The sequence below is a fragment of the Mycteria americana genome, chromosome 12 (genome assembly GCF_035582795.1).
Source record: "Mycteria americana isolate JAX WOST 10 ecotype Jacksonville Zoo and Gardens chromosome 12, USCA_MyAme_1.0, whole genome shotgun sequence".
Lineage (NCBI taxonomy): Eukaryota > Metazoa > Chordata > Aves > Ciconiiformes > Ciconiidae > Mycteria > Mycteria americana.
In genome coordinates this window covers 9,190,773-9,210,509 of record NC_134376.1, presented here as the reverse complement: position 1 = coordinate 9,210,509, position 19,737 = coordinate 9,190,773, and the positions used below count along the sequence as shown (strand labels likewise).

Genomic DNA, 19,737 nt, shown 5'->3' with positions numbered 1-19,737 from the left:
TATATCACACCAGTAACGGTATTCCACCATTATCAGTACCCTACGATAGCAGATGGTGATTTTTCTAACCATTATCAACACGTTTTCATGCAGTGGGAACCGGGCATCTGGCTTCCACCAGGCCTTCAGAATTAATTTGATGAGTCTGCTCTCTTCCCAGGCCCTGCTGTGAGGCATCCCTACGGCAGCCCAACTGGGTGCTGCTCTACCCAGGGTGCTCAGCTGGGCTGCCCGCAGAATGAGAAATGGGGAGACGCACATTCTGGCACTGACAGGGCAAAAGCACTTGGTTTTCAATAGTTGTTAATATTTACAACAGTGATTTACAGGTGAGAGATTAATAGGACCTTGGAGGTTTTCTGCACAATCGACAAATGTTGTAAATGTGTTTAATTTGAGCTTAAACTGCAGGAATTTGAGGCTACCCAGAAATGTGCCTGTAGGAAGCAGCATTAAACGGGGGCTCAGTCAAGTCTCTGCTTTACATTCTTAGACGAGGGCTGCACCCTCAGCGTAGTGCTGGAAATTGCTGCCAGAATTACAGGTCAATCGCAGGCGGCATTCCTGCACGCACGTGCTGCTCCCCGCAGTTCCCCAAGCTAAGATACAGTTCAATTTATGTAAGTAATGGTGGTGGCAGGCAGGTGTTCCTGGCAGAGAGTCAGAGCATCTGCTCAGTGTGTTTTTAATTAGACATTAGTAATCTTCCTCCTGAAGATTCTCTCAGCACTAGCATTGCAGCAGTGTTTCTCTGTGTTGCCTCCCTCTTTGGAGAGCATGGGGATTGTGCATTCTTCTGTCTGTGATGCTGCAAGAGACCGTTGGTCACGAAGGATGTACTCACATCTTCCAGTCTTCGTTTTGTAACTCCTACTCATGGTAAAAAGCACTAGTGAGGATTATTTACATGAATAAGAGATTCAACAACAGTAAAAGTGGCAGATGCTTTGCAGGCTGCCAAGTAATACAATTAAGCCAGAACCTATTTACATTAATTTCCATGTAACCCATGAAAGGATAAGGAGTTTGTTTAAATTTTCCACAAATTCTAGCTTGAAGAAAAGCTTAAACATGGGCGCTTTCAACCCAAAAAGCCAATGTTTTGAGAAGAAAGCAAATATGGGTGATTTGAGGAAGTCTTAAGTCTTTGGAACTTGAAATCTGGTGCATATTTCTGCCATTTCTCTCTGCCATGGGGAAATGAAGCACTGTGCAATTTAATGTAGCTGAAAAGGGCAACCTGAAGTGCACAGAGCCCCCATAGGCCGCTGTCTATGTCTGCTCCCTGCCTTCCCCCTGGGCTGGGGTCCTCGGGGGGCTGCCGTGCGGTGGGGCTTTCCTGTGGGAGCGCCTGCACCGGGAAACCCACCTTTCGGCTCCAAACCCAAAGGAAGCAGAAATAAAAGGAAACTCGGATGCTGCTCTTGTGAGCAGCGCCCAGGAGACCTGGCTTCACGTAGGTTTCCAGCACAGCCGCTTTCCTTCCTGCTCCCTCTCGCCTGGGATTCCCCCGTCTCTAACACCTAACAGTGCTGATTGGGGATTTTCTCCTCGAATTTTCAACGTTTTTCTCACAAGCAGTGTCTCGGAGGCTCCCCGCCTCAGCTGGGTGTGTGCCTACGAGCGGGTCGCGGAGCGGCCGCTGAGGCGAGCGTGAGGCACCGCCTGCCCGCGCGGTGGGCGGGAAGGCGGTGGCAGCGGGGGAGGTGAGGGGCGGCCCCGCTGCCCGCCTCCCCTCAGCAGGGCGGCTGCGCGCATGCCTGCCGTGGGCTGGGCGGTGGCGGCGCGGTGGCAGCGGGATCGCTCTGCGCCGGCCGGGGCGGTGGGTCTGGGCTGCACGAACCCGGTAGGTGCCTTCGCGGTGTGGGGGCCGACACCGGCGGGGGGTCGGGCCCGCGAAAGCTGCCGCCAGGCTGCTCGCGGGCTGAAGTGCGGAAGGCGGAACGGGCGGTTTTTATTACAGAAAATGGTGAACAACTTGGCGGTTAGAGCCTATAAAAGGCCGGTGGCCAAGCCGTGAGCTTCTGCGGTGACCTAAAAATAACCTGATATTTTTGTATTGGGCGACACTCCTGCACTTACGCCCGGAGATAATAGTTTCATCCATATATGTTTCCAGGACAGTGCAATTAATTTTAGGGCATGCCCAGTTTAAGAGTCCCGAAATCCTGTTTGTAACTGTAGAACAGCCCAAGAGAACGGTGCTGGTGTGTGTGGGGCGGACGGCGGGTAGAAGCTGCCAGCCTGTTGCCTGCAGGCAGGTGGAGGGCTAGCTGAGTACACGGTGACAGCCTGTAATGGCCTCTAGGACTGTAAACATTTGGGTAATTTTTCAAATGCCTCAATATGCATAAAGCATGCGGTTGATTAACAACGTGGAGTACTGAGCAAATGCTTGCAAAGTCAGTGATAGTTAATTGTTCAGTGTATTTAAAGCCAGTTGAAATAAGAGCTATCAATGGCAATGGAAGGGCATTGTAAAGTTATCTTGAAAGTTCCTTTTCTGTCCTTTTATATCCTTGTGTTTTGGCTACTGCTAACATAGTATTCGTTTGTGTGTTTGGCAGAAGGGTGGACTTGACTCGGAAGGGTCGTTTCTGTGCTTTACCGCTTGCAACTCTAAAAGTCATTTGTGTGTTTGAAGCCACAATGTGTTTCCCTGCACAGGGGTCTGAGTCTCAAATGCTTCGTACTCTGAACTGGCACAGACGAACTCTCCCATTAACTTCATGAATTTTGCATCATTGCTCTCTAACACTTGCTGGCTAATGCAATGCATTATCCCAGTGTGCTTGCAAACTGGATGTGATTTGTGCCACGGTGTTTGCAGTAGTGACACACTGGAAGGGACCTGAAGTAAAGGCTTCTCATTAGAAGATCTGTACTTGGTAAGAACAAGTTTGTCAAAGGTAGCCAGTGAGTTGAGACATTTCTGCGTTTTAAACTTTTTTTTATCAGAGCTGTTACCTTGACTCACTAAACCTGTTTTCTTGCCAGTGTGCAGTGCAGGTGAGAATAGACATTTGTTTCACAAGGGTTGGTTGGGTGTTTGGAAAGCACAGTAGTTCTGTAACGTGCTACAAGATGTTAACATAGCAGTGGGGTTGTTCTGGACCACGTTATGTAGCTTTGTGTCTGTACATAAAGATGATAACAATACGTTGTAAGGTGCACAGCCTGTATAGTTGCTTAGGCTAAATTTCAAATCTGTATTTTAAAAGAATGCTAAACTGAAAAAAGCAATTTTTGTCTTAAAAGAAAAAACTGCTTGTTACTCTTACAGGTATCCCGCTAGATGGCTTTAGCTGATGTGGTATTAAACCAAAAGGGATTTAGTATTATACCAGGGAGATGGGGGTCATTCTTTCTTTAATGCTTCTCTACAAGAGGAGGTGGGACTTCCTTGGTTCTAGGGCAGTTCCTGTTCCCCTGTCCTGTGCTAACGTGGTGCAGTGGGCTGTGTCTGATCTGAAACAGCCACTAAGAAGTAGCTGGAGATGCTCCAGTTGTCCCTTCTTTTACTGACTAGAGTAGAGCATTCCTATCACTCAGCTCTTTGGGATGAATTAAGGCAGGTTTCAATGGTGAGGCAGCTGTGGGGTCTTGGTCAAGGGTCCTGCCAAACCAGGAGTGTTTTGTAACAACAGACACTCTGTAAGAAAGAAGTCATGTTTTGCCAGCACTGTGATGTGAATTTTCCCCTCTCTTTATCTGTGTTTGCATATGCACTGTGCTCTGCAACACAGTCGATTGTCCTTGCAACTCACCTGCCTCTCCTGGTAGTGTGGCTATTGCATATAAAGGCAAGAGAAAGAAAAATACTTCAGCCAGGCACTGGAAAAGCCCAAAAAATAATAGAGACTTGAGCAGCTTTAATAACTGGCTATATTTTAGATTATCTTCATTTTGAATCACATAGTACAAGGTTGATTAAAAAAATGGAATACATTTTCAAAGTAGATTGGAGTGGGTAGTTTAAATTACAGGTTGTGTGTGATAATGCAGGCTTGCAGGCTAGGTGCAGTCTGACTGTCTTTGCTGCTTAGCCCTAGGAAAGCTTCTGTAATGGATATTAAAGACTAAATGATGAAAACGTAGCAGCAATAGAAGCGGGGGTTCCTAGATAGTATGGCTTTATGCCATGATGCAACAGCACAGAATATAAGCCTTGGGATGAAGCTCAGGCTTTTTTAATAGGGCTTTTGGTCAAATAAACTGTGAGGTTTAGAGCAGTGTTTGTGGAGTTTAAAGTTTGGTTCCTGAATTCTGTTTTAAAGAGTATGTTATGTGAGGATGGTTTTTAGTAAATACACTTCCAAAGTAAACACAAGTCCTTTACAAGAAGTATGCTTCCAAGAAAAACTGGCAGAGTTTTATAAACACCATTAGCTTTAAATACAAACTGATTTGTGTGATGATGTTCCCTTTACACAGCAAGTCACAGAAATCATGAATGTTTGCAATTGCTGCATAAACCTGCATTCCTGTTGCTGCTGCTTCTCGGACCGTCTCAGACCTGATGGATCTGCTTGTGTGTATTTGAGTGTAGTGGTAGAAATGAGTGCAGGACAGCAGCTGTGGGTAATGAGGCTAGTCCAGTATATCCTGGAGTTAGTCCTGTACTTGAAGTATCATTTTACATCTGCTGTTTGTGTGTGCTGACAAGCAGTAGAGGTTAACATTCTCAAATACTCGTTAGACTCTAGTAAGGTGATCGCAGTAAAAATGGTAGTGGCAACTGAGGGTACCTTCCCATTCCAGTTATGCGCTACTGCCTCTTTCCAGAGATGACTGCTCTTGCGTGGTCTTTGTTAGAGAGTAGATTATATGAATGCTCCAAAGCTGCTTCAGTGCAAAGTCAGATGAGTTGGCTTAGACCTCCTTCAGCAATGGTTTACTGTAGCTGATGCTGCCCATTGCAGGTGGAGTTCTGGTGTTACCTGTGTTGCTAGCTGATCTGTGGGAATGCTCCCTCTGTCAGAAAGGCAGTAACAAACAACATAATGTTGCTGGTGAAAGCTGCCATATGTTAAGGCAGTGTTTCTGTGGTGACCATAGAAGCATAGAACAGTTTGGGTTGGAGGGGACCTTTAAAGGTCATCTAGTGCAACCCCCCTGCAGTCAGCAGGGACATCTTCAACTAGATCATGTTGCTCAGAGCCCCATCCAGCCTGACCTTGAATGTTTCCAGGGATGGGGCATCTACCACCTCTCTGCGCAACCTGTTCCAGTGTTTCACCACCCTCATTGTAAACAATTCCTTCCTTATATCTAGTCTAAACCTACCCTTTTTCAGTTTAAAACCATTACCCCTTGTCCTTTTGCTGCAGGCCCTGCTAAAAAGTTTGTCCCCATCTTTCTTGTAAGCCTCCTTTAAGTATTGAAAGGCTGCAGTAAGGTCTCCCCGGAGCCTTCTCTTCTCCAGGCTGAACAACCCCAACTCTCTCAGCCTGTTCTCATAGGAGAGGTGTTCCATCCCACTGATCATTTTTGTGGCTCTCCTCTGGACCCACTCCAACAGATCCATGTCTTTCCTGTGCTGAGGGCTCCAGAGCTGGATGCAGTACTCCAGGTGGGGTCTCACCAGAGCGGAGTAGAGGGGCAGAATCTCCTCCCTTGACCTGCTGGCCACACTTCTTTTGATGCAGCCAGGATACGGTTGGCCTTCTGGGCTGTGAGCACACATTGTCAGCTCATGTCCAGCTTTTCTTCCACCCATAGCCCAAAGTCCCCCTCCATAGGGCTGTTCTCAATCCTTTCATCCCCTAGCTGGTATTGATACTGGGGGTTGCCCTGACCCAGGTGCAGGACCCTGCACTTAAGCCTTGTTGAACCTCATGAAGGTCACGTAGGCTCACTTATTGAGCTTGTCCAGATCCCTCTGGATGGCATCTTCTCAGTACTTACACTGTGGTGTAACGTCTGCAGCTATGAATACTGTTGTAGGAGTGTATCTGGTACTATTTCATGGAGAAAGAAGGTTGAATATGCACAGAGCTGAAGAATAACAGTGAAGCAAAGCTGAAAACCTTGTTTTATAGTTGTCTTTTTAGGCTAGCTGTGTGAAAATCCCTGATTTAGCTGGTTGGGTGAGGTTGCTCTAGAACTAAGCAATTGATGGAACAGTCAGAAGTGTCTGCCTTAAGTTGCATGCTGTTGCACAGCCAGTGACAGGGCCAAATTTTGAAAATTCTAACTAATCTTCTATTTTATAGGTGCAGGTATTTTCAAAGTATCTATGTAGACTTCCACCTCTTCCAAGGGCTTTGGTTATTCCTAAATCTCATTTTTCTAGCTTGTAAAACAGATGATACTTCCATTAGATGGATGTCGGAAGGAAGGGGGATAGATATAAAATATTGAGAACAAATTCAGTGCAATATTCTGTAAGCTCAAATTGTTGTTTTCAGGGCTCCAGGACCAAAAGGATTTTAAGCTATATGTCGTGTGAAACAAATCAAGATATGCTGCTTTGTGTAGTCTACTTCTGCTCTCTAATCAAGCACAAAACAGGCAGACCTGACTGTAATCTGAAGAGCCAGCAAAATTCACTGCAGCAGACTTGCCAGCAAATATTTGCTTAAACTCAGCTAAATCTGTGTGAAGATTTGGATAATTATTTTGCATTCATCTAACCCCTTCCTGTTTTTCATGCAGCAGAGCAATGTGAATAATCAAAGCTAAAATGAGGATAAAATATTCCCATTAATTTGAGTGGGCCTGGAAGTTTGTGCTTGTGCTACTGTTTTCTGACTGCTTCAGAGAAAATACCCTTAAGCGCTGATAGTGATTTAAGAGTCATGGTGTGGTTTGTAAACCTGCTTTATTATTTTTAAGGAGAAAAACGTACAGTAAAATCAAGGAGTAGCCCAGTCCCTTGTGTGTCTGTCCCTTTCCAGCCTCCCCCTGGGTGAGCCTACACTGGCTTTTTATTCTGATCAGAAAAGCGCTTCTGAAGTGACTACCAACCATCTCAGCTCATTGCACTTTGATTCATGTTGAAAAGCAGTCTCAGAGCTTGCAAACTAAACTCCTTGTGCATGAAACTTAACTGGAGAACATAGCACAGCCACTGGTGGTATCCACTCCCTGAGACCAGACTATAGTTAGTCTGAAGTAAATCCCCAAGAGGCAGATGGTGAGGATGTCAGACCCTCAACACAACCGTGCTGCTCTACAGACCTGCTCCCAGTTCACCGCAGTACTTGCGGTGTGGAAGAAGCTATGCTGTGTTGATGCCCACGCGGTTCTTGCCCGGGCATTAGATTCTCCTGGTGAGTTTTAAAGGGTCAGGCTGTTCTTTGCTGTCAGCTTGGTTGTGATCAGATTTGCTGATTGACCTCAGCATTGAATAAAAATGCAACAGGAAACAGTGGAGTGACCTGGAAAGCTCCAAGCAGGATACAGTCATAGGGGAATGAGTTGTATGTTGTTGTACTCTCAATAGAAGATACAATTAACAGAAGTGTGAGGCAGAAAGGTCATTTCACTTCAGTCTGTGTGCTCTCTTTAGTGTGATCTGAGCTTTTGATGCGATTGGGTATTAAAGTCATTACAGAAAGTAATTAAATTGGCAAAGACAGGTGTTAGAGACTTCAGGAAAGGACTCTGAAACCTAGAGTTAGTGCAGTTAATGAGAACAGAGTTTCAGAAAATGTGAACTATCAGCAATTAGAAAAACGTGAACAGGGATGCGTTATTGTTCTGTGAAGGTTTCTTTGCTCTTTGAAGTAGCTGGTATTAGATGAATCATGGACCTGTTCCACTCTGGCTGTTCATACCTTCCTTGATAGCTAGAAACCTCCATAGATGTGTACTTGATCGTGCGAGTGGACTCAGCAGGAAAAGGACAAGAGTTCAGAGGAAAAAAAAGAGCTTTTAGTGCAAGAGTACCTGGGAAATAGCCTGACAGTGTAGAAAGGGAGCCTGAGCTGTAGAGAACCACTGTGAAGCAAAGGAACCACACTGAACAGGGGGCAGAGGATGCCCGCAGTAACACCAGTTTCCTACTCAGGCATATATCCCTAGCCTTCTGCTTGGCAGCGTATGTTACATACGATGGACTAAAATGAGCCCTTGCACAGAAGGTGCAATGTTACTCTACTCCAAGGCTGTTACGGCCACCTGCCCCCTTGTGTTTGAGGCGTCCTTGCTGAAGGTGGAAGGGGGAGAGTTTATAGGTCTCGAAACTGGCAAACTCTTCTTTCTGAAAGTCAGCGTTGGTGTCCTGCCACCAGTGGCTCTGGACTGTGAAATGGGGAAGAATGGAAACTGTTTGCATCTGTATGGCTGGTAATGTGTGGAAGACAGAATACTCGCCTTCTGTAGCTTGAAACTGTGGGAGTTTATTTGTGTTTGAGTTCTGCTGAATCATCACAAACTGTTTCCTGGGTGGAGGCTGCTGGGCATGTTCCTGTTGTAAGATCTCCAGAGGTGGAACCAGAGCTCCAGGAAAAATACTTCCATGATTCACCTATCTTTTTTTATAACACATCTGTTGCAGCAGTCAGGCTGTGCAGTGTCTGTGCTCTGCCTCCCCGAAGCTGGTGTCACTAATCTGGAAAAGTTACAGTAAGACAGGAGACTTTGCAGACCTGCAGTTTCGATACCCATATGGAACTCCCCATATTGTTTACTCTAACATTGTTTAATGTGTCAGAATGTTTCAGTGAAATATTTACCTAGAATGTCACCTTCTGGGCTTGGAAATAGTTGATCAGATATTAATAAAAACCTATGACCTGTCTGCCTCACACTGTTGCTGTTACTTTCAATTTGCTTAGTTTACTTTGGAGCTAGGACCCAGGAGAAGCTAAACCCTACCTATTCTGTTCTCTTAGGATCCAGGAAGCTACTAAAAAGTTGCAATAACCAGTGACAAAATCAAGCTTTCTAACCTCTTTGGAAAAGAACCATTAACCAGGGAGAATATTTTTTCCTTTAAGCTCTATGCTTAAAGCGAACACAGCTCAGAGACTTAATGCTGTTGAGCAAACTGCCATATCTGCTATCTTTGGAATTGGAAGAGGATTGTTTAGATCACACAAGACTGGTCCAAAGTGAAATCCCTTCACAGAGTGTAAAAGACAGAAGGGTACCCCTTACACATAACTCCTCTTGTCTCTCTAGTCTACTAGTGAGTGCACTTGGGCAGCAGTAGTAGAATGGCAGGCCTCCTTTTGTGGCCTCTTTTGTACTTTGTCCTTCCGAGGACATCCTGGGTAGCTTGGCAATGTGCTTTGCACTTTCAGCAGCGTGCTTTGCACTGTGAGCTGTTGGCTGTATGTGAGCTAAAAGCCAACTTAAATCTTGGCAGCAGTGGGACAATTTTCTATGCTGTCCCAATAATATTCTTGAACGTCTTTGGCTATTAATTTTGTATGCAATATCCTTGAGAAGACTTGTCCTGAAAAAATTTGAAAACCTGACTGTGGTGTTTGAGCTGAAACTTCCTCGGGTTTCTAAGACCAGTGTTGTGAAACTCAGCATTTCAGATGAGGAAGAATAAAATCATTCACAGGAGGAGAAAGGAGCATTAACAAATGTCAACCATAGGCAGCAGGTGGTGTTTGCAGTCCCTCAGATTTTATAGTATTATTCTATACTTGGTTATCTTCTTTTCTCAATCTTGTAGCAATTTAAAAACTGAGTGCCTTCTGGAAACCCAGATCTAGCACTGAGGTGTTCAAAACCACATGTAGGTACTTGGGGATCATTTTTATAGGATATGCAAATGATTTTTTTTTCAGCCAGTGTGCTGACATCAGTTTCATGCATCATTTGTTCTTCTAATAACAACCCTTTTTTTTTTTTTTTTCCTCTCCCACCCAGCTTTTTCCCTCCATTTACATGTGCGTTGGAATAGTGGCCATTTTAATCACTGCAGGAATTAAACCGACCTTCCACAGACATGGCAGACGAGGACCTTATTTTTCGTATGGAAGGGATTGATAATGCTAGATCGACTACAGCAAACTCTGGAAATTATCTTGATGCTGATAGTGATGATGAAGACAATTATTTTATCTGTCCAATAACGGATGATCCAGTTTCTAACAAGTCTGCTAGTATCAAAGTTGACAATTATTATAGCAACTTAGCAAAAACTGAACAGTACAGTTCAAGCTCTTCCCCTAGAAACTCTTTTAGCTTTAAGGTAAGTATTGGTTCCAGCCTTCAATAAGGTTTTGGTTTTACATAGTTGGCATGAGAGATTCGCTAACTGCTTCATCTCTTGTAACTAACGCTTTTCAATTAAAAAATACATCTGTTTTTTCCAGACTGTAGTTAATTCCATTAAGCCAATAGTCTGACACTGCCATTGAATTGCTTACTGTCCCTTTTAGTTCAGTGGGAGATCCTCATCTACAAAGGGCAGCAGATTCCAGGCAAAGGATTCACTGCCATTATTATCAAACCATTAAAAAGGCAATACATTGCTTGAGAGATTTAAAAGATGATACTTGTTGTAAGCCAAATTGGGGCCTGGCAGAAGATATTTTATTATGGATTTTGCAGAGTTAACAGCAGAGTTAACAATCCAAAATATTTTTATTTGAACAAATAAAATTGTAAATGATAAACTTGTAATGATAGGTTTTCAGGTTATAGTTCCTTCTTAGGGAGCTTTTAACATGTTGACTCTCATGCTTGGGCATGAAGTGTCACACTGGCAGTAGTTTCTGATGGTGTACTCGAGCAGTATCTGACCTTTTTAAAATGAACAGCAATCACAGCATTGCAGAGAGGTCAAAGGGGCCGTAGTCGGTGCTTCCTTGGCAGTGTGTCCTGTTCCACTCCGCTCCCTTTGCACAGATCAGGCCAGGCAAAGGGAGACGAACCCACAGGCAATGGAGCCTCAAGAACGCAAGTGACATTCACTTTATAGGCTAGATATTCCAAATATGCACAGGTCAGGCCAGGCAAAGGGAGATGAACCCACAGGCAATAGAGCTTCAAGAACACAAATAACATTTACTCTATAGGTTAGGTATTCCAAGTATGCACCATTTGTGGTAAACTGGCATGTCTCTTAGATTTTTTTTCTAGACTAGGATTTTATGTGTTTTATTAACGTATTTCTTGTTATAAATATTAACATTTATTTAATAGATACTCTAAAATTTTGGTTATGCCTAATGCATGCTTTATTCCTGGAGAGATACTACATGGTTTATTTCAGTCAGCTAACATATTAAGTAACACATTAAAAGTGAAACTCTCTTGTCTGCAGTAAGATTTTTACCAAGGCTTGTTAACAGAAACATTAAAAGGTACATACTCCTAAGGAAGGTGAAGAGTAAAAGTTTAGTATAGGCAATGGGACAGATTTTAGTGTATGCTATGCTAAGCAAGTTAAGACCTCATAGGGAGCTTAGTCTTCATTTGTGTGTACATTTTAGCACGTACTAAACCCTTGCCTCTGGGTTGGCAGTGTGAGTTCTGAGTCATGTGGCCTGAGATAAAACTGATAAGGACTTAAGAAATTGCAATTATTTCCTTCTTCCTAAGGTATCATGTTGCTTCTGCAGAATATATGTGCCCTTGCTTTGGGCTCCACAATGTCTGGTTTGGCATTTTAGCTCTTATCACAGATAAAATGCATTGGGTTGAGATGTGGAGCAAGCAAGTCTCCATCTGCTGCTTAAACTGCAGAAATGGTGACTTCCAAGACAGAGTGAAGCAGACAGCCAGGACTGATAACATCTTAAACCACCACAGCCTGGTCTGATCAGAGTCTGCTGTCTGGACCCCAAAGCTAATGGCAGTGTGGGCCATTGATAATGAAATGCAGAGACAGATAGAAGTGGTACTATTAACTCTCTGCCTCTAAACAGGACTCAGCAATGTTTAATTAGCTAGGCAATAGGCAAGAACCTTTTAACACGTTTTCCAATTAAAAAAAATTGCCAACTTACCTCCACAGGTTTGTTCACAGATGTTCTAAGAATGAACTTAAACTAGGAATATAAATTGAAGAATGTCTTTTAAGTGGAATTTTTTTTTTTTAAATTAACAAAGAGAACAGAGACTCTTTGTCAATCATTTGTCTTATCAAGTGTATTTTCCTACTTTTATGTTTCTCATGCATCCTTTAGAATGACACACAGCATCGTTCTAAGCACGGCTCTGTGGTTGACCATAGTCGGGTAGGTTAAAACGAAAATGTGAACACCATATCTAATAGATGCATTAAGATGTTTTTTGTTTTGTGTTTTTTTTTTTTTTCCCCTTTTATGGCCTTTTTTGTTCATTATTTTATCGTCTGGGAGAACTGCTTGCCTCAGCCCATAAAAGTAATCAAGTCAAAACTAAAAAAGATATCTGTTAAATGAAATAATACCCATCTTCTGTTCTCTACCCTGAAATACTACTACTTTTAAAGTGCATATCTGTAGTTGTTTCTTCACAGTATTTCCTACTGTGAACAAGAACAGAATGGATGCAAGACATCTACTTAGTCTGTATGGCAGCCATATGCCTACAGCAGGAGAAAAATTGCACTGTTAGCACCATTTCTGTGAAGTCCAGCTTCTGTTTGTTTGAAGATTAGAATACAGCTTTTGTACAAAGCACCTCACAAGATCAAGCACAAGTAATTAATTTATTTAAATCATTACCTAGCATGAACACAGATCACCTTTTGGAGAGGTTCCCTACTCAAGAATGATTTGACATAGATAATGGACCAAGCAATTCTACTTGTTTCTTTCTCTCCCTATTTCTTTCATATACATTAAAGTATGGAAGTTCCCAGGTCCATATGAAATGTGTATCATCGCATGATCTGAGGCAACTTAATTTTCTTATGAAACATGTAGGAAGTCTTTCTCAGCATGTCTTTTAAACTTGCTTTATTTATTGTAGTATTATGTTCATTTTGTGGTTTTATTGTCAGGGGATCATTTAAATTGTTTGCAAGGTATGCAGATTTACAGCTGAAATAAAAATATGAACAATTTAAAAGCTCAGCTGCTTCAAAAACTTCTTTGATGTCATTGCTGGTACCAATTCATACTGTATTTTTTTAAAAGTTTTGACTGAAATTTAAATTCCAAAGGAAAAAAAACCCCAATATTCCAATATTTTAAAAGTTACTGTTTCTGCATACTTGAAATTCAGTCAGAGAGGCAGTAACAAAATCTCAGAGCTCAGTATTTCTTTAGTGGCGGGGGTGCAGGGTGGCCTTTTCTTCTGCTCACCTTGCAGAAGGCCTTTGGGACATCACAGGATCATATCTCCAGTTCTCTTGGAACAGTACAATGTAAAAAGAGGGAGATCAAAATGTTAAGAGAAAAGCATCCAAATTGGCTGGTAGAGAAAGACCGTTTATGTTCCAGAAAACCCCTTTGATTTTTATTGTTGACTTGGTGGAGATTGAAGTAGCTACTTGTCTGGAATTGTTATAATAATCCATTTTTACAACATTCTAATTTCTTCTCTCTTATGCTGAGCACAGTTTGGGGGCCTTGGCGTTTACAGAACTTTTTTTTCTTCGTCCATATTGCTCTGTTGCTAATGGACTTTTTTTATGCTTACACTGCCAGCATATGCTGTTAGTTACAAAAAGTTAAAAATCAAAACAGTAAAAGTGAATTAATATCATCTAGGTGGGACTTATCACTATTTGTAGCATATGTTAGAGATATTTGCAAATTACAACAGGTTTTGCAAATTATATTTGGTATATACTAGACCAGATTCTGTTCTCAGTAACTTTATGGCGGTGCAAATCGAACTGAAAACTGATACTTTATATTTCTGAACTGTATTTCATTATACTTGAAGCTATAAAATGTTGGAGTGGTCTTCTGTACTGCTTGGTCCCTGCTTTGAATAGTGCTTTGGGGGGTTGTGTAGTTGCATGTTTTTGTAGCATTGGGATCCTGATGTACTCCAGAAAATGCCATTGTTGTGAGTTGCTGCTGATTATAAATAACCTGCCAGTTTGTAACTTCTTCAGGAAACCTGGAAGCATGCTATTCAGAAAGCTAAGCACATGCCTGATCCGTGGGCAGAATTTCATCTTGAGGACATCGAGACGGAACAAGCCACTCGTTACAGGTCTGTGGGTCTTTCTGCTTTTAATGCTGATGTTAAACAGAATGTGCTGGTTTATGCAAGGGCTGTGTTTGTGTCATGCAGAATATGTGTAATTACATGGCTGAAGAACTTTCAGTAATGCCCAAAGTGAGTGTGTCTTAGCTCAATCTCCCAGGAATATGTAAATACTGCACATCATAAAAAAAAAAAATAAACCTTTTGGCAAACTGGCGTCACACTCTTTCTCTCTCTCCCACCTAAGTAGTATCTATGAGTTTCACCATGTAGGCAGGAAACAAGGCTGAAAAATATTTTCTAGTTGATTTATTCATGCTGTAAACTTAATTTAATAAGGAAATGAATCCCAATAAAGAGGCAGCATACTTAGTTTAAATAGTTTGGGGAAAAAAAGCAACATAACACTGTGCCTTTCCCAAAATAGCAGTTTCACTGTTGTCTGTCCATGCAGTATTGCTGCATGTGGCTGGAATTTAAATCCTTATAAAGCCCAGAATAGCTCAGCATGGTGTACGTGCTGAAACTGAGTTTGGCCCTTAAACTATTCTCAGTGCTTTAGCACGGTCTTTGCCAAAACATTTACCCTACTGACACAGGTTTCTGGGTGGAAGGGGTAGGAGTTAGAAGCCAGTTAATTACCACTTAGCATCAGTGTTTGGGGAGGCCTCCCTTCCAATCACGTAACACTGTCACGCAGTGCTCTTCTTCCCCATAGACTGCATCTGTCCCTGGTCAGCCACACAGTCCTGAAATAGTTTGCATATTTTAAAATACAAATAAGTTATAATATTGGTTTACAGCTACTCAAATACCCTATTAAAAAGAGATGGCTCTGATATTCCTATTTCCACCTCTTTTGTCTGCTGCAAACTGGGGTGATTCAGAATATATAACGGGGTATATGGGGTGCCTGCGTGCATGAAGTACTCAGTGCAGGTCAGGGGAATCAGGCTGGAAACAGTCATGTGTTGGTGACTCAACTGCTGTGGTTCTCAATTTGGCTTTTACTGTGTCGGGAGTTAAGGGGGTGGGGAGAAACCACAGTCGTATACACTCTTTGTATTATCATAGGGTTGTGCAGAGACTTGCTCCTCCCTTGGTGCAGTGTCGGGCAGTTCTTGGCCCTGCTGCTTTTCACAGCCACAGCTAGTGCTGCGTTCTGCTCACATCCTCCACAGCCCTGCGGCAGATCCCCATCCAGAACCAGGTTTATGCAAGCTCAGGGCTGGGGGAGACGACCTGTCCAGTGTGTAGGGCTTGGTAAGGCTCTTTCTGCCCCCAGTGTACTGCCTAGGCATCACAGAGGAGATTTAATGTCAAAGCAGATAAAGCCTTATTTGTAGTGTTGCAGAAGTTTAGCTTCTGTAGCAGAATCTGTTCATTGTTAATAGGATTCAGGGCTCTTCAAAGAGCTATACGTATTTCTTCTTTCCCCCCTGAAGTAAGGAGGTCTAGGAAGACTAGAAATTTTTGCATTGGAGTGGCAGCAGCACATTTTAGCAGTCAGCTAGAGATAAGGAAGGATAGGCACTGGGGATGGGAGGATTTAGGTTCCCTCTGCATTTTTCTAAGAGGCACATCTCCTGATTTTGCAGGTACAATGCAGTTACTGGGGAATGGGTTGAAGATGAAGTCCTCATCAAGATGGCTTCACAAGTAAGATCACACTGTCCTTATGTTTATTAGCAGCCAAATTTGTCATTTCCTTCCTGTTACTGAATAGTGGCAGCAAGATGTTTTCTTCATATACAAGTTTTGAAGTCTCAATGTTTTCTCCTTTTTCTCCTACCTCTCTTTTTCCTCCACTCACCCATTATGTTTTGGTGTCCCAGCAGCCTTTTCTCCCCAGAGTAGAGTAGAACATGGAGTCTGCCCTTCCTCATCAGCAATAAGAGGCATTTGTTCCTTTCCCTATGATCTCCCTCCCATTTCAGCCCTCCATTTCCTGCTGGCCTCATCTCCCTGCCTGGCAAGAGTCCTACTATTTTGTGTGCTTCCAAATAATTTCTGCTCTTAGGATGAAAACAGACTGAATTTTTGGTACATGAGGGTAGAAGCTACTGTTGCTTCCCAGTGAAATCATGGGGTTGATGGTGTGTTGGAATTACCTTGCTCTGTGCTACTGACATAGTATCTGGCATCTGGGGAGGTGATGCTCTGTTTGGCACATCTTGTATGGAAGCCTAAATGCGGAGAGCGTGAGGTATGCGAAGCCAGCTTCTCTAGGCAGTCACAACAGAGCTGACTCCAAACTGGAAAGAGAATTTAAGTAGCTTCTTTAAAAGACATATCATGTCTGCTCCATGTGATATTGAGGGGGGGCTTATTCCCAATGTCTTTTCCCCAGATTCCTACTTACACTGCCAGTGGGTTTTCACTTTTCTTTGAGGAGACAGATATTATATAGAGCCTCTTTGAGAACTGCTTTCTGCTGGATTATAAAGGGGGAAGACATGGTTGTGTCTCTTACTGGTTAGAAACTAACTTTGTGGAAATGGCAATGCTGGGTTTTTGTGTTTTCTTTTCCCTAGCCTTTTGGCCGTGGAGCAATGCGAGAGTGTTTCAGAACGTAAGTATCTGCTGGCTTTACCTTTGTTGGCCTCCATGCAGTATTTTCTTCTGTGGTGATTGGAATTTCACTTAGGTGTGGTGGAAATTGTGTGAAGTGTGGCTCCCCATTAGTTCCCTGCTGTGTCTTTCTAAAAGGCATAACTGAGGGGTTTATTCCTGTTTGTATGACTCCAGCCGCAGCACGGGGAGCGGGGTTCAGAAGGCAGAACATTCTCTTAAGGGAAGCACAAGCAAGTGTGGTGCAGGCATCCAGTCAGCTTGCTTTGGAAAGTCAAGCCATTGCCTGTACTGGAACTGCAGTGGGATGGATAACATGCAATCGTGTCCAGTTCCAGCAAGTATAATCAGCCTATCAATTAGCAATTCATAAATTTATGCTATTTCTACCATCTCTTGGAGGTAAAATACTCATAAAAGTACAGAAGCAGCTGCTTTGTTTCTGTGTTCCTAGTGTGCTAACATGTCTTTGAATTTGATATGAGTCTGTAGGTGTGTGCAGCCTGAAGGCCAACTTGAAGCCTATAGTTAGGCAGAGAAAAGGGGAAAGAACAGTTTGATGGTGCAATATTAAGTCGGAAAGCCTCCCTCGGTAAAGAAGGTTATACTTCCAGAGTTTACTTCAGATCATGTGTACCAGAATAATCCTGTTCTGAGTAAGGCAGAGCTTGAATATTAACAGTTACTCTTTCCAGAAGGGTAAAGTGTGGTAGAAGACAGAGGAGGAACTTTTCTTTCCTCAGAGAGTGTTAGCAGATATGGTTGCGGGCATCAGCATCTAGCTATAAATCAGTTCGTGCTAGAAGAGTACCCCACCCTTTCCAGGCTCTGGAAATGAATGTTTCCTGGAAAATGTACATGTGCATGTTTAAGGCCCCTCCCCCCCTTTCCAACTGCAGAATCCAGAGAAATTGCATTTCACATCTGGTTTCACTTCTGGAAAGAGAGAAACTCCTGAATGACAAGACGTGATATTTTGAACTTGAGGAAAAAGAGGGAAAAGTAACCCCTCAGTCCTCCAGTTTGGCATCTTTTCAGTATCAGTTTGTGCTGGTGGCTCTGTTCTTGCAAAGCCAGATAGAGACAGCAGTGAATGAAGCCTAGGAAGTAGCAAATCTTAGCATGCTAACATTGCTCTGCTGACATTGCTTTTAGCTCTTGTTTCTGAATGACCAAATTCCCCATTACAGAATATCTTGAGTAGTGCCATAAACAGAAATTTATCTTTGCAGCTTTGCCTTAATGTCTTGTACAAAGAAAATAGAACTTGTATGTAGCTTCCTACTCCTGGATTTTCTATAACTCTCAGTGGTGCAGTGATATTTCCCATCTGGAGCTCTCTCCTAGATTTTTGCAACTCTGCAAGTCTTTAGTCATTACAGTGACAGCATTAGCTGCACTTGGCTCAATGAACTTCAGAGAGCGTTGGTTTTGGAAGAGCACGTGAGCTGCCTTGTTTTATGCAGAGAAGTTTGATTATTCAGAGAACTGGAAAGGTTTCAAATCCTGGCCGAAATTCCTATCTCACTTGCTTGTTCTTTCTTTCCAAGGCCTATGTTATAGCGACTGTCTGCCTATCCCTGCAGGAGGACAGACAATCTGGAGTTGCTTTGCCTTTAGAGTGTCCCTGTAGTACCTCTGCACCAAGGTCTTGGGAGGGAGAGAGGAAAGGGAGAAGGGGGAGGTCTGAGACTTTGAGTGCTGCTACTTGGTTCTCAAAATGTACAGTTTGCCATGGCACCAAGAAGGGGTCAGAGAACCATTGTTGCTGAGCAGAACATGAGAACTGCTCGGTAGCCATCTGTGCCTTACTCTAGATACTCCTCTTCACACTCCTCCTCCCCCTTCAGACTGGCTTGGCATTGCTGGGATCTCCACTGCTGCCACAGTAGAGGGTTTTTATACCTTTTTGCCATCTTCTCTGTTTAATTAAGTTCTTGGCGGGGGGGAGAAGTGCTTTCCCCCTTGTGTCCCATAGAAATGGAAGTGGTTGCTCTAGGAAAGAAGACTGTCTGCTTTGGAATTCTTGACAACAATGTTGTGGGGTTTTTTTTCCCCATTTGACTTGAATGTTGGCATCTTCTGCAACCACTGGGTACCTGCTTAATACATTTGTTGACAGCCAGCAGATTCTCTGTTGTCAAAGTCCTAAAGTCCTCCCCCCCTCCACTCTTGAGAGGTTTGCGGATTAAAGATTTGCATGTCAACAAAAGTTAAAAGCTATATCATAAGAACAACTGTCATGCACAGTTTTCCTTCTGGGGTCATGGGGGATACTAAGTAGTCACCCCTGTGTGTTGAGAAGGCAGCAGTTTGCTCTTATCGTAGGATAGTGTTTTCTCCCCTCAGTTCATGTTTGAAAGGCCATTCCCTGTTAATTTCTGCAGAAAATAATTGTTGACATTAGGACAGGGTGTTGAGGTGGCACCAACCCTTCATACTCTGGATTTGAGGGGAGTGGGGAGGGAAGGGAAATGAGAAAGGGAGGAAGTTCAGAGTAGAATTACCTGCAGTCAAACCAAACAGACACTTTGGCACGTCCCAGCCATTCATACAGGATGTTGCTTTTTCCCTCACCCCCTACCTGTGCTTCACTTTTCAGCTAGAATATCTGGTAAATGACTGAGGGTAATGCTGATCTCGGGGCCTGGCTCTGTCCGTGTAGTCAAAGAAATGGGGAAGATTCAATTAAAATTCTTGGCTTTTCCTTCATCAATGATTGATTTGTCTTTCAGGAAAAAGCTGTCCAACTTCTTACACACGCAGAACTGGAAAGGTGCCTATAACTATGTTGCCAAGCAATACATAGAAAGTGTGGGCAGGGATGTGTATTTTGAGGATGTCCGACTTCAGATGGAAGCAAAACTCTGGGGAGAAGAGTACAACCGGCACAAGCCACCAAAACAGGTACATTCAAAGATCTTGCTAAGCAAAAATGCAGTCTTGCTCTCCTATTAGATTAGTTTTCAAATTAATTTAGAGGGAATCACTTGTTCATATTCCATTAAATTTAGTTGCTTAGATAGATTCTTCTGTCCTACTGTGTTTTCCGTTAAATGGTAGCTGATTTTTAATGAAGTAAATGCAGAAATTGCTTTATATTCCCAG

The 19,737-nt window shown here is 43.0% G+C and overlaps 1 protein-coding gene across 3 annotated transcripts in view; it reads left to right on the top strand.

Annotated features, from left to right (window-relative positions):
- Window positions 1–1,747: 1,747 nt before the first annotated feature.
- EEF2K (eukaryotic elongation factor 2 kinase) overlaps window positions 1,748–19,737 on the top strand; it is a 32,885-nt gene continuing 14,895 nt past the window's right edge. For 2 of the 3 annotated variants that reach the window (XM_075514849.1, XM_075514851.1), the window contains exons 1-7: window positions 1,748–1,846; window positions 9,832–10,156; window positions 12,099–12,149; window positions 13,964–14,064; window positions 15,657–15,717; window positions 16,593–16,630; window positions 19,365–19,536. In XM_075514849.1, the coding sequence (XP_075370964.1) occupies window positions 9,911–10,156; window positions 12,099–12,149; window positions 13,964–14,064; window positions 15,657–15,717; window positions 16,593–16,630; window positions 19,365–19,536 (669 nt within the window). In that variant the 5' untranslated portion in view covers window positions 1,748–1,846; window positions 9,832–9,910. The remainder of the gene's footprint in view (window positions 1,847–9,831; window positions 10,157–12,098; window positions 12,150–13,963; window positions 14,065–15,656; window positions 15,718–16,592; window positions 16,631–19,364; window positions 19,537–19,737) is intronic. The other variant, XM_075514850.1, reaches the window with a different exon arrangement.